The sequence below is a fragment of the Dama dama genome, chromosome 20 (genome assembly GCF_033118175.1).
Source record: "Dama dama isolate Ldn47 chromosome 20, ASM3311817v1, whole genome shotgun sequence".
Classification (NCBI taxonomy): Eukaryota; Metazoa; Chordata; class Mammalia; order Artiodactyla; family Cervidae; genus Dama; species Dama dama.
In genome coordinates this window covers 15429060-15443557 of record NC_083700.1, presented here as the reverse complement: position 1 = coordinate 15443557, position 14498 = coordinate 15429060, and the positions used below count along the sequence as shown (strand labels likewise).

At 55.0% G+C, this 14498-nt stretch overlaps 1 protein-coding gene across 2 annotated transcripts; it reads right to left on the bottom strand.

Moving 5' to 3' along the window:
- Positions 1–3080: 3080 nt before the first annotated feature.
- Positions 3081–13074, bottom strand: SH2D2A (SH2 domain containing 2A). 2 transcript variants are annotated; one of them, XM_061120522.1, is made up of 8 exons: positions 12921–13074; positions 12113–12267; positions 11195–11376; positions 10380–10469; positions 9938–10106; positions 6500–6649; positions 5846–6154; positions 3081–4190 (listed from the first exon to the last, which is right to left on the bottom strand). In XM_061120522.1, the coding sequence occupies exons 1-8, from the start codon at positions 12952–12954 to the stop codon at positions 4023–4025; spliced, it is 1257 nt and encodes a 418-aa protein (XP_060976505.1). In that variant the 5' UTR covers positions 12955–13074; the 3' UTR covers positions 3081–4022. The 2 variants fall into 2 exon arrangements, with proteins under 2 accessions (XP_060976505.1, XP_060976506.1); XM_061120523.1 differs by having other exon boundaries at positions 11195–11364.
- Positions 13075–14498: the final 1424 nt, after the last annotated feature.

Genomic DNA, 14498 nt, shown 5'->3' with positions numbered 1-14498 from the left:
CAAGCCACTTTTTATTCCTACCATAAGATGACATTTTACTTGGTTGGAATTTCCTGGTCACCAAGAGAAATAAAAGTTAGAAAATGAACAGACTCTATTTGGGAGGGCTTTCTGAGGTAGTAACCTCAAGTTACCATAAACAGGAAAGAGAAGACAGGGGTGAGGGAGACGAAAGGAGGAAAGAGGGATAGCTTGGCTAAAACTGGCATGGCAGCAACAGCCAAGGGACTGGGGCGGGGGGAGGGTGGTGGAGGTGTTGGTCAGAAATGGATTCAAATGGCCCTGTAAGATATTGGAAGGGCCTGGGGCAAAGCCCACGTTGACCAGGACAACGGAGCTGAGGAAGGTGGGATCCGCAAGGAGCAGACTTAGGAACTACACGGAGACGGCACAGCTGTCAAAGAAGAGGGCGTTTCGGCTCCTACCCCAAAGCTCTGACGCCTGGGCAGGAACCCAGCCACGTCTTTGTTCCAGCTGGGTGCTGAGCTTACTGACCAGGAAGCCGCAGTCATTTGAAGGGCTGGCTGAAGTTCTGAGGGGTGGCAGGGTGGCGGAACGCTCTGCTGCCTGCTCCCAACCTTTTTTGTACCCCCTCTCCCTCTGCTCAGCTTCATTTCCGGTGGGGACAGATGTTCTGAGGCCAGTAAGGGTAGCTGAGGGTACAGCCTAAGTGGTGACTGCCCCCAGCCCTCCTCCAGTGGGTTCATGCCGTGGAATTAGGATAGCTAAGGTTGGGGGTTAACATCTCTCAGCCCCCTGCCCCTGCCCTGGTCCCCTGAGCCAGAGTTACAGGGCACCATACTGAGGCTGGACTGCATTAGCTGAGGGAGCTGACCTGATAAAGGGGACAGCTTAAGGGAGACAGGGGCAGGGAAAAAAAGGCATCCATCCGCACAGGCCATGGTGCTCAAGGGACGAACCAGAGGACAGAGCTGGAAACTCGCGGCAGGGCCTTCTGCGGGCTCTGGAGGGGATCTGGGACTTAGGGTAGGTAGGAGACTCCTCTCTGATAGAAGAGGGTTTTGAGCCTGAGAGCCCTGCCTAGAGGAGGCTGGCAGGATGGAATAACCATGGGGAGACTGAGTCAGCTGGGAAATGCCCTTCCCCTCCTGGCCCGAGTGGTCCCTACTGGGGCAGGGTAACCTGCCCAGCACAGTCGCGAGGCTTCCTTTCCTATATGTTACTCACTCGGCTTCTCCAGCTGAGGTCTCACTGTAGCCCTGGGCCTCCGAGGGGGTGAAATCAGCAGGATGGTGTGGGGGTGCCCATGGCTGTGGCAAGGGGGGAGAAGGATGCTCCACTGCCTGGGTCATCAGGGCTGGGCCTGCAGCTGGAGCCTGGGGGAGGACCCGGGCCTTATCCTAGGGCCTGGGAGGGGCCCTACCGTGTAAGGGGAAGCAAGTGCTTGGGATGACAAGATCCGCCCTGACTACCTCCAGTTCCCTGTCATTTCCCCTCTCTAGAACTCATTTTCTGATTTGGTTGAACCAACAAGTCCGTTACAAAGGGTTCGAAGTCCCTTCTAGCCCCACAGTCCTGCTCTGCGAAGCCCCTTGCTTGCCTGGCCTCATCTGATCAGTACAGTAGCCCCACAGGCAAATAAGGCACTCCCTCCATTTCAAAGGAATGTAGGGAACGGCACAGAAAAAAGCTTCCCTGTTAAAGGTTGGGCAGTGTGTTAGCAACGAAGCGCAGCAGAAAGCTGACAATGCTGGTTGTCAGGATCTTCCCACCCACTCTGCTGAGCCTACCCCTAGCAGTGAGGAGCACTCACCCCTCTCTAGCAGGCTTTGCTCCTTCAGAGACACCGAGTGGGTCACTAGGCATTCCTGGCCCCTCCCCAAACCTGCCCACCCTGTTCTGTCCTGAAGTCCAAGGAAAGCTCATCTGCTGACTTTGATTTCCAGCTCCTGCTATACAGCCAGCCTCTCCTTTTTCTACCTCCTCCGCTGCCACAGGAATCAGCCACCAGGTGACTCCCTGAGTCTAATCTCAGACCTTTCTTGCACTTTCAGCCTCTCCTTCCCAAAGCCATCTGCTCCCCTCCCCTCCCCTCCACACCCCCCACCCGCCCCCCTTTGCCCTCCCACCTCTTCTCTTGCTTAGGAGGGAGTTTAGACCTATAGACAGAAGGAAGTGGAACCCCACTCTGTTGACTCAGCAACTGTATTTCTCCTGGAGCTGATTAGCACTGAGTGGAAAGGAGGGGAATTGACTAGTCACTGGGGCTGGCCCGGTGGTGGCAGCACCTAGACCCAGGGACTGTGTCTTCAGGGAGGGGTCTGGGGGACTTCTGTGATTCCGGCAAGTACACAGGGGCCCTGGGGAGGGGGAGAGACCCTGATGGACACTGACTGTCTTGACTGAACTCTCCTAGAAATCAGAGTAAGAACAGGCTGGGACCACAGGAGTACCAGAAGCCTTGTGAGTGGTTCCCAGGGTGGGGGTGGGGAGCAGTCTCTGCTCTGAGCCCTCAGGGTGATCCAGGGGCAGACACAGCCCTGCCTCAGAGAGACCCCATCTGAGACAAAAACACAACCCGAGGCTGATTCTTCTAGGTGGTTGAAGCTTAGAGTATGGAGCTTGGCCACAGGGGCAAGAGGCCCTGAAGTGGGTCTGGGAGAGAAGAGGAAATATCCTAAGAGGAACAGGGGAGGCTTAAGCCCAAGACGGGGGAGCCGCTGCAAGGGGGTCCCCTATCCTAAGGGGCTCACACACAAAGGTTAAGAATGCTCCCTCTCCCTTCCAGTCCTGTGCTTGGCAGGGGGGTTGAGGAAGGAGGTGCTGGGGCTACCTTTCAACCACTCCCCTCCCTGCCCCTCTTTCTTCCCTGGCAGCCCCCAAGCGATGTAGTCACCCCTCTGCCCCCAGCTAGCTGCCGAGCCCACCCCAGTTAGGGAAGGAATAGTTTTCAGAGAGCGGTCTGTGTCCCTCACCTTGGTGTCTCCCCACCCCCAGCCCATAGATCTGTGGCCCTTGCCCAGGTATCTTTCGACCATCGACCACTCTCCCCGATTGCAATGGTCGTTTGACAACTTGCCTTCTGCAATATAAGAGTCAGAGACAGAAGGAGCCTGGAGTACTTGAATCCCTGTTGGGGGAGGTGGTTGATAATGATTTATTAGCCAGACAAGAATCAACAAACAAGTTCTAACATCTGTTCTCGCCAAACCATTCCTCAGACAACAGCAGCATTGGACCAGGGCCCAGACTCCAAGGCTCGAGGGCCAAGGAAATCAGACTCCAGGAGGGGAAACCAGGGCAGTAGTGGGATGCAGCAGGGCTCTCCTAGCCCTCTTCCTTAGAGGCAAGCTCTGAGCCACTGAATTCTTGGAGATTCTTGGGAGGGAACCAGAGGGTGTGTCCCTAAAAGGAAGCAGACCCCACATTTGCTCCTCTGGCCTCCGGGTTTCTTTGTGTGGGCCCAGACCAGTTAGGGGAACAGGGCTAAGCTGGGATCTGGAGGAAGGGAACCAGCACCCAGGCCCCCATGCAGTAGAACTCTGGAGAGCAGCCAGATTTCTTATCTGAGGAAATCTCAAACATTTCCCATGGAGAAGAGTTAGTAGAGTAGGGTACAGAACAGAGCACTAAACAGAAGAATCAGGAAGCCTGGGTTCTAGTCCTTGACCTTGACTAAGCCACCATCCCTCTCTGGTTTTGTTTCCAAAAACAAAGCTGGAGTTGGACTTGATCAGTAAGGGCAAAGGAGATGCTGCTCCTCTTCTCTCACCCATGGCAGACATCACTAATCAATCATGGTGTTCTTTTCTGCTGAGTTCAGATATGACCTTAACATCCTTTCCAAAGCAGTGCTCCAGGCAGCCACACTCAATGGATTGGAGTTGGCATCCAAGGTGACACGTTTTTGCCGTCTTTGCAATAGATGATGGCTGAGGTCCTTTCCAGCGTTGATCACCTACAGTTTGTTCCATCCACATTTCCTGAGAAGGATGGCTGGGTGTGTGTGAAGGTCTCGACCCGCTGTTCCAAGTTATCCTTCCCCAGCTCAGACTCACCAGCTACTGAGGAGGCCCCAGGGGGAGCCACGCCTGTCCTCTGTCCTGAAGCACTTGTCTAGAAAGGTTGTGGGGGAGAGTGTGCCCCCAGCGGGGTAGGGGCTGGTGTGGCACAGTAGGGCCTTGTTCAGCCAAGGAGTTCTCAGAATGCAGTTGTTGGCCACCTGGATTCTGTAGAGAGAAGGATGGTCCCAGGTCATACCCTCTACCTTCTGCCTCCTAGACTTACCTGCAGCCTCTGATCTTAACAGAAATTGACCTGCAAAGAGGAGATCTAAACCTCTCTCATTCATTCAACAAACATTTCCTGAAAAAACTGCTCTTTGCTAGGCACTGTGCCCGGTGCTCTGGAAACAGGAGATGAACAAGTCCCATCCCTGCCCTCAGGGAGCTAATACTCTGCTGGGGGAGGGGGGTATCGGTATCAACGATCAGTGACATGACAGGTGTGTAGAAAGCTTCTGTGGTGAGGTCAGGGAAGTCTTTGCAGAAGCGGAGAAGGGTGGGCAAGCTGGAGGATGATTAGAAGGTTGCTGGGCAGTAGGAAGGTACGTTTGTAGGAAGTAGCTACAGGCAGAGGGAATGGCGTATGTAAAACGTTGGAGGGTTTGAAACCACTTGGTGTATTTGGAGAAATGTGACCAGTTCAGGGTGGATGGGTGCAGCTGGTGATAAGACTGAGGGGGTGGCTCCCCACCCCACCTGATTATAGAGAGCTTCATGGGCCTGGTAGCTGTTTTAGAAAGACCATTCTGACTTTCCTGGGGCAGTGGATCAGAAGTGGCAAGACTGTTGGCCAGGAGATCACTTAAGAAGCTCTTGGAAAGTCCTGATGAGAGAGGATGGGAGCTAAAACTGACGAAAGGAAAAATATATTTAGGAAAAGACCCAGCAGGAATCAGTACTTATAGGGGAGTGAGGGTGAAGAGTGGGGAGATGTCAAAGAAGCCCTGCAAACCTGGCTTGAATAGTTGGATGAGATACCAAATGGGAGAGGGAACACAGGAGGGAACAATCAGGGGAGTAGGGTGAGGACACTTGGCTGTGCTGAGTCCAGAAGGCTGTGGGATGTTGGGGAGCTGAGCAGAAGCCTGGAGAGAAATTCACATAGAGACGTGGACTGCTGACATCAGCTCTAGGACGGCAGTCAGGGGTGTGTATAAAGCGTGATCAGGCACAAGGGCTGAGGGGGAGCCTGAGATGCCAGTGTTGGAGCGGGGAATGGAAGAGGGGGGCAGAGGACTTGACCTGATCAGTGAGAAGTCTGGGCAGGTGTGAGGATTGCAGGAGAGGGGGCATGTGCAGAAGGAGGGGACAGGCAGGCACCCCCTCCCCTGAGCTCATCTGAGGTGCCATGAAGGACTCCAGATGCTCTTCTTCAGGAAGGCAGGGCCCTGAAGGCTGAGGGGAGGACCAGCTGAGCCAGCATGAGAGAGGCCCAAGTTCAGACTGGGGAGGAGAGATGAAGTGAAGGCCAAGACTCCTGCCATAGGGTGGGGTCGATCTCAGGGGGTTCTGAAGAGGGCCAGCCAGGTGGGAGGGACACAGGTGCCAGTGGGCGAAGGCTGAGGGGACCTGCAGGGCCCTCTGCTTTCTCTGAGAAGTGGAGAGGGCGAGGACTTGACAAAGGGGAGGCAGGTCCCAGTAACTCCAAACAGAGGGGCCTGGAAGAGGGTTGTTGGCAGTCTCAACCCTCTGTTCTTCCCATCTCTGACCTTCATTCACCCTGACCCCGACATTCAGTCTGAACACCTTCTCCACCCTTTCAATCTAGCTTTCAGGAAGTCTTCCTTAGGGGCCTCACTTTTCCCTGCACCCCCATTTACCTGGCTGCCTAGGACAGGCCTGGACTGGCATTTCCGTAGGACTTCGTGCCTGAGGATGCAGCGCGGGTCCTGACTCCTTGAATCAGGCTCCCTTACCTCCACCTCGGCATAAATGTTGCTAGGGGCTTCCCCAGGGCTGCCCCGGCCCATGGCGTAGAAGTCGATGGGTTCATCAGGTTCGTTGTAGATGGGGTTGGAGGGCTTGGGGGGCAGGGTTGGGCGGGGTCTCGGAGCAGAGCTCGTGTAGACTTCCGGCTGCAGCTGAGGTTTGGCGGGGATGGGCGGCTTGGGCCTGGGCGGCTGGGAGGGCTAGGACAGAAGGCGAGCAGGGAGGAGAATTGTCGTTGTTGTTCAGTCGCTCAGTGGCGACCGACTCTTTGCAACCCGCAGCACGCCAGGCTTCTCTGTCCTTCACTATCTCCCAGAGTTTGGTCAAACTCATGTCCAATGAGTCAGTGATGCCAAGGCGGAGAGTGGGTCACCCTAACCCAGGCAGGGCCAGAGCTGGAACCCAGTCTGAGCCTCCGCCCCCTGCAGGCCTTCTTCCAACCCACTGGCCCCGCCCCCTCACACAGGCCGCGCCCTCCTTTTCGCCCCCAGGCTCCGCCCCTCTCTCAGGCCCCGCCTTCTCTCCCAGCGCTTCGGGTCACACACCTGCTTTGGCTCCCCAGCTCCATCTTTCTGCGTCGGGGCTGTACTTCGCTCGTTTTTGAGAATCGGGCTATACTGAAACTGTGAGTCCTGGCTTTTGCTTCCAAAGTCTGATTCTTCAGTCCTTAGGGACAGCCCCGCGGGCTCAGGAGTCTGCGGGGGTCGGGGCGGGGTGGGGGGGCGGGGGGGCCGGGGGTGTGGCGGAAGGAGGGGGAGAACAGGGTGGGGGCGGGTAAAGAGAAGAAAGAGACCGTGGGGATGTGATGCCGGAGGGATGGCTGGTGGGAGTGGGCAGGTGATGCACGGAGGGCAAAATAATCTGGTCCATATGGAGAATGTCGGGGTGGGGGTGCAGCACGGAAATTTGGGTGGCGCTGGATTTCTGGGTGAGGCAGAGGGCATGGAGATGGCAAGGAGACTGGGAAGTGGGACAATTGCTCTGGTCACAGGCGATATTTAGCATTTAAGTTAACTTCATCTGGAACATAGGCCCAGACCAGTCACCGTTTGTGCCTGTGGTTGTAAAACTGCAACCAGGCCTCACAAGTCTTTAGCCTAAAATTTTTCAGCTTGGGGATAGATCTCCAAGACTTCTGTGCCCATGTTTACTTCTGCAGCTGCAAGAGGAGTACATTATACAGCTAACAGCTAGATATTTTAGGGACAGAGACACTGCCTCAGGGGAGATGAGCCTTATAGGATTCCTTCCCATGTTAGGTGTGCTTTTAGCTCAGCATTTATCACTGGGTTCACGAATGTTCTCCACATGCATGATAATTTTTGGAGGCTCAGCCCATAGGGCTTTTCTCATTTTTCTGCAATCTGCCAAGTCCCTGTCTCCATCTGACAGTGTTTGGGCACTTACTGCATGGATTCAAATCAGAATTTTTTTTCCCTGCCCTAACCTCCTAAGAGGTCTTAGCATTCCCTTTATGAATATAAAGTAGCACCTCTGGGACTTCCGTGGTGGTCCGGAGGCTAAGACTCTGCGCTCCCAATGCAGGGGACCTGGGTTTAATTCCTGGGTCGGGGAACTAGATCTGACATGTTGCAACTAAGACCTGGCACAGCCAAAAAAAAAAAAGCCCCTCTACCCTGTTGCTGAAACAGCAGCACCTTAGGAGTCAACCCGGACACCTCCCTCCCTTCCTCCCCAAGTCTTATGGAGCACAAGCCATGCTCCTTCCACTGCCTAAATATCTTCACACCTGCCCACATTCTCCCTGCCCACAGCTGCTGATCCTGTTCAGGCCTCCTAAATCCATCACCTCCTCCTGCATCATCTTGCCCTGCCAACCCATTCTCCACTCTGTGAGCAGAATGAACCTGCAGAAGTTCCTCTAGCAATCCTTCCATGGCTGCCTGTTGCTCCAGGATAAAGCCCAAACTCCAGAGAATGTGAGTGACAAGACCCTCTGAGGGCTGGTCATAGAGCTTGGTCTCTGACAGCTGTGCCCTCGGCTCTCACAACTCCAGCTGGCTCCCCTGTCCACCAGACTTCCCTACATCCTATTCTCACTGTTTAGGAATCTTCAGGTCTCTGCTTATTCCTCATGAAATTCCACACAATAGTCACCCCTAGGCACAGTCCCTTACCAACTTCTTTGTACAGACTCCAATCAAGCTCCAAGCGGCTATTCTTGCCCAGGTCATCAATGACCTTCTGTTGGCCAAATCCAATGGTTAATTCTAGACCCTCTGGCATCTGCTCTTCCCTGATGGATTTTCTTTGCTTGGTGTCTAGAGCATCACACTCCTGGTTCTTCGCCTCCTCTCTCTCTGGCTGCTCCTTCTCAATTTTCTTTGTAGATTGCCCCTCATTTCTGCAAACTCTCAATGCTGGAGACTTGGTATTCTTTTCTTTTCCATCTATGCTCATTCCTGAGATTTCATCCCTCCTGAGGGCTTTCGAATTAATCCGTTTACATACTGATGGCTCCCAAATGTTGATCTACAAACTAGACTTCCGTCCTCAAATCCCAGTCCATATATTGCAACTGCCTAACTGGCATCTCCATTTGGATACTGAATGGATGTCTCCAACCATGAATGTCAAAACTGAACTAACTCGATCTCCCCTCTCTCCCAGACTTGGTCTTCTCATAGCCTTCCTCATCTCAATCAATACAACCCCATCTTTTTTTTTTTTTTTTTTTTTTACAACTCCATCTTTTAACGTTCCTCACTCAAGCCTGCAAAAACCCTCTTAGCTCCACCTTCCAAACTGACCCAGTGTTCCACCTCCCCGCCCCTTCACCTCGACCAACACGGTCCACGCTGCCGTCTTCTCTCCTGGAGTATTGTAGTGGCCTCCATCTGATCACCTATGTCCCTCCCAAACTTTCCAGATCATGTCACTCTTTAACTGCCCAGTGCATCTCATGTAGAATAAAATCCCAAATCATACAAGAGTCCACCGGGCAGTCCTTCACCCCTGTGATTTCATTTTTTTACCTCTCTTCTCATGCTAGCTTCCTCAGTGCTCTTACTCTTATTCACACACATCAAGGATCCTTCTACCTTAGGGCCTTTGCACCTGCTGTGCCATCTACCTAGAATGTTTTTCCTCTAGTTATCTGCATGACTTTCCTCCTTCCTTTATTCAGACCTCTGTTCAAATATCCCTTTACCAGAGTAGCCTTCGCTAAGGTCCCTGTGTAAATAACCCCAACTCCGTCACTCCTTGTTTCTGTATTCTGTTTATCTGTATTACGCATTCACTGTCTGTCTCCTGTCACTAGAATGAAAGCTCCATGAAGGTAGGGACATTTGGGTCAATTTTGTTTGGTGCTATTTCTTACTGTCCAGACCAATGCCTGGCACAGAGTGGTCCCTCCGAACCGCCTGAATGATCTGGGGGAGGCCCTCTCTGACATGGCTCCCCACCATGTGAGCTAAATGGCACCCCACTCTGCATTTCCTCTCTCACTACACTCTCACACTTGATTCCTATTATTTGTCTTTGCCGCTGGTAAGTGAGCTTTGTGGGTTTGACACCCATCTGTCTTGTCTCGGTAAATATCTCTTAATTTAAAAAACAAATGGCCCCGGGAATTCCCTGGTGGTGCAGTGGTTAGGACTTGGCGCTTTCACTGCAGACTTCAATCCCCGGTCTGGGAACCGAGATCCCTCAAGCCCAGCAGCAAGGCCAAAATAAAGCCACAAAAACAAATGACTTCTGGGCCTAGCTGACCACTCCCAGCCCCTCCGGTTTTTGTGTGACCGAGCTGGTTTCTCGAGGACCCCTCCACCAGCACGCATCTTTCTGGAAGGGCAGCCAGCGGAGATGTGTGGGAAAAGGATGTCTGCGTCCTCCGTGGGAGTGGGAAAGTGCCTGGCGAGGTCCTGCGGCCTGAGTTCTGCGAGCGGTGGGGGTGGGGGCGCCCTGGCCTGGGTCCCCGGGGTCAGGGTCAGTGTCAGGGCCGGGGTGGGGATGGGTACCTGGCGGGCGAGGGGTTCCGTGAGCGTCTCCCCGTACGGGCTGAGCGGGCAGGCCGTGTAGTGCAGCAGTAGGTCCTGCAGCCGCGCGTGGGCGCTGTCCTCGCCCAGCACCACGTGGCGCCCGTCCCCCAGCTGGGCCAGCAGGAAGTGGCGGCAGCAAGTCCGGCTCCTGGAGGCACCAATCAGGATCAGATCTGCTCCTTCTTTCTTGGCCAGGACACCAGCACCAGGCGCGATCTCTATCCGCCCCAGCGCCCGGGTCTCCCATCCTTAGTAGCCTGGGGGCTGGGCTTAGACCCCTCCGCCCCTGCTGGGCGTCATCATGAAGTGCTGCCCCTCACACGTTCTTCAGCACCAAGTCCCGCCCCCTGACTAGCCCAAAGTCCCGCCCCCTTGTTGCCCACTCCCCCCCGCCCCCCCACGCGCAGTGCTGGCCCCTCACCTGTAAGTCAGCACAAAGGTCACGGCGCTCTCGCTGAAACGCACCAGGTAGCATCCCTGAGGCTTAGTCTCCAGCAGCCTCTCGGCCTCTCTGAGGATGGTGGAGAAGACACGAAGGGCTGCTCAGACTTTTCTAGCCTCACCTCCTGTCTCCCCTGCTCTCATAGGGGACCCCTACGTCCACCCAAGCCTGCTTAAGTGGACAGAGAAGGGCGGAGGTGGGGGAGAGAGAGGATGTGGTCACCGTACTCCCGCTGCAGGGACTGGGCGTGGACGCGGACCAGGGGTTCCACTCAGGAGACCTCCCGGCCCTGCATCCTCCTCTTGGCCCCATCCTGGAAGGGCAGCCTGGAGTAGGGGGTTCCGGGGGTCAGCGCTGTGGCGGCAGCAACGGGGATGGCATTAGACTTCTAGACTTCAGAAGTTACACGGAGGGGGTAAGCATAGAGATAGATACAGGAGAAGTGAAGCGGAGAAGTGGAGGAGAAGGGAGGAACTGCAAGGGAGGGAAGACAGAGGGGAGGGCTGGAGAAAGCCCGAGGTAAAGATGGAGGGAGATATGGAGGGAGAGAGATGGAGGCTGAGGTGGAGAATGAGCACTCAAAGCCTTAGAGACAGGAGGAAAGTGGAGGCACGGGGTAGGGGGTTTGGGCTTGTGCCTCTTCGGTGATCTCCCCCAGGAGAGCTGCCTTAACGAGTAACCTCAAAACCTGCAGGAGTCATAGCCTGGCTTGTAGCCTCAATCTACTGATTGATGCCAGGACCCAGGACTGGCCCCTGCCCTGCTCTGAGCCTGTTTCTTCCTCTGTGACTCACCTCCGGGTGATGAAACCGTGGAACCAGATGGGGGCCGCCCCGTGCTGTAGGAGCTCATGGGCCTGGGTCTTCTGGAACCAAGCCCGAGTCTCGGCCTGTAGGATCAGAGCTTCTTCCCTTGGCACCTCCTCCTTCCCAACATCCTTTGGATTGCAGGCAGCTCCTGGGGCCTGGAGAGGTGCCTATATAAGAGAAGAATTCAAGGAGGGGAGAGGTAGCCATGATTCTAAGTCAGCGGCCGCCTCCTTATCCTTACACCTACTCGCTCTTTGACTTGTGGAGAAAGCTCCCTGTCCCTGTTCCAGTTGCCTATTTTAGGGTATCGTTTCCCAGAAAGTCCTTCCCAAAGTCTGACTTGTTTAGCTCAAGCTGTTTTTGTTTCCAGGGGAATTTCCTTCCACTTCCCTCTGGGTCCTGTGGGCCTTTATTCCAGTAGCAGTGAGCTGTTAAACTGTACTTAAATGGGAGTGAGGCCTTCCAGATGGACAGCAAAGCTTTCCCTGGCCTGAGGGATGAAGGGAACTCTAGAGGCCAGAACGAGGGAGGGCTCACCCTACCGTAGGGAGGGACCGAGCTAGTTCGTAGGGAGGGTTTCCTACTGACCAGATGGGTGAGGAGGACTGAGATGAGGGTGGTCAAATGAAGGCCATGGACAGAGATGTAGATGCCTCCTTCTGGAACTTCAATCACTGTACCCATCACTTGTGGACTCGCCCTGAGCTTCCCAGGGACAGAGGAGTAGCGAGTGGGCCATTCAGCCACTGAAGGAGGTGCTTCTCATCTCCTTTCCCTTCCTCTGGGCCCCCAGCCATGTCAGCAGCCCCTGCTCATTCCTGCTTTGGCCTTTGTCCACCTGCAGGCCCCCCCGCCGTGGGAGGTGGGAGTAGAGGAGGGAGCACCCCCCAGGTTTCCACTCACCACAGCCTGGACAGCTGGGCCCCTGGGGCTGGGCCAGGCTCCCTCGGGGGCCTGGAGTCGAGGTCCCAGAAGCAGGCCTGGGCCCTGGCAGCTCCTGCGGTTCAAGTCCAGGGGCTGGAAGGTGCTGAAGGTTATGGCAGGGGCTTCCCGACTCCCTGTTAGCACAGAGAGGTTTCTCAGTCAGGGCCTGCGTCTCTCTCTGCCACCCACCATTCCCCGAGGCTCAGGCTCAGGCCCTCCACTTCCCCCGCTGCCCCGGCAGTCCACTCATCGGGGACCTGAAGGACAGGCACAGTCATGACAACAGGAGAAATGCAGGAGGGATGCAGAGATTATTTCTCAGGGAGGAGGCGTAAGGAGCCCAGGAGGCGTAGAGGGCTGAGGGGACAGAGGGGCTTGTCAGGGAAATTGGGCCCAGGGAGGAGTGCAGGGAAGCCAGCTGGCCCAGAAGTTCCGGAATCCGGGAATGGAGGCAGATCTTCTCAGTGCAGGTCCCGCTTCTGGCCCAGGCTCCTCTGCTTCCCACCCCACTTCATTCTCCTGCTTCCTCCTCTCTCCTGTCGAAGAAGCTCTCTGCAGACCCTGTCCCCTTTATCCTCAGGGCTGCATGGAAGTGGAGCCACCCGAGGAGGAGGACCAGGGGCTGTGGGTCTCCTGCCAGTCAGCCTTGCTGGAGCACAGCAAGGCGTGTGGCCAGGGTGTGGCCCCTCACCCTCAAAGTGGGAGCTGAGGCCCAGAGAGGAGGAGGGCAGGGGTCGTGGGGGTCTTGAGTTTCCCTCCCACCCACATTCTCCAACTTCACACTTACCTTGGGGGCATATCTGGGCCAGGGGGAACTCCATGGGGGCAGCCTGAGAAAGGAGCCCCTGGCGCAGGGTGTGTGTGTATGGGCTCTCAAAAGGTGTGCATACTCAGCAACTCATCTCTCCTCTCACCCCAGCCCCCTGGGGCAGGAAATGTCGCCTCACCCACAGCCCTAGCCTTCGCGGAGGACTCACGTCATGGAAAGCCGTAAGACAATAGCCCCTCCCCCGGAAGCCAGGCGCTGGAGGTGGTGGTGGTGTGGTATTTGTGTCATTGTGTGTCTGGGGGTGCTGCTGTCTTATCTCCATCCCTCCTGATTCTTTCTACACGCCCTCGCTCCAGACTGGGGCTTCCCTTCCTCACCCTCTCTCTGGTCTCTCTCTCTATTAGCAGTGGCAGCGGGAACATCAGCTTCAGAAGAATAAGCCTTATATTGTGAAGGGGTTTCAGGTTTGTCGAAGATTCATACGCAGGACTTTGCTCTTAGGACACACGAGGAGGGGAGGGGGCAGAGCTGCAACAGGAAGAATGTGGGTCAGACTTTTGAAGGACCTTCTGAGGTCTTATGAAACCTGTGAGACAAGGGGGTATGGAGGAGGAAGCCTGGCTTCATCTTCAAGCAGGTAATGGAACTGGGTTAGGACAAAACCAGCCATCCTGGAGAAAGGGAGAGGGGATTTCCTTCAATTAAGCAGGTCATTATTAGCAGCAAAACTATCAGCAGTTGTTATTAATGACTTCCAGGCTGATGTCTTAAATCTGCAGTGGGCTTGCATCTCCTGCCACCCTAGAGGACCAATCCCATTTCTGTCTTGTGATCCTCACTAATGAAGAGGAGATGGAGGAACATTATCCCCATTTTCCAGATGGGTAAACTGAAGCTCAGAGAAGTTAAGTGCCTTGGCTTGGGTCTTTCAGTGTCTCAGGTGTTCATGGCAGAACTGAGACTAAAAACTAGATCTTTGACTAACTTCACTGTGATTTGGGCCAACAGTCCGTGACTATGTGCCAGGCACTGTTCTTGGTGCTAAGAGTCCAGAGAGAAAAAGGATGGATCAAGGCTAAGGCAACAGGTTTTTTTGTTTTGTTCTAATATTTATTTATGTGGCTGTACCAGCTCTCAGCTGTAGCATGTGGGATCGTCTATCTTTGTTGCGGCATGTGGATCTTTAGTTGGGGCATGCAAACTCTTGGTAGCGGCATGTGGGATCTGGTTCACTGACCAGGATGGAACCAGGGCTTCCGGCATTGGAAGCCCAGAGTCTCAGCCACGGGACCACCAGGAAATTCCCTAAGGCAACAGTTTTAGAGGAAGGGAGGAGGGATCAGGCAGCTCAGGAGGAGGCGAGGCCTTGGAGTGTGGGTGTGACTGGGCCAGCAGTGATGCTGGGGGTCATGTTTACTTCTCAGAAGTGTTAGGGAAGTAGCTCTGCAGGCTAAATCAAGACTCCAGAGTCCTTCTCCGGTGCAAGGCAGCACGCACTCTGGCTCTGGCACCCTCCAACTAGGTAAACCACTGCTGGCAGCCCCTGAGCCAGCTTCCACTCCAACCGTACAGCCCCTGCTCCACCCCATTTCCTTC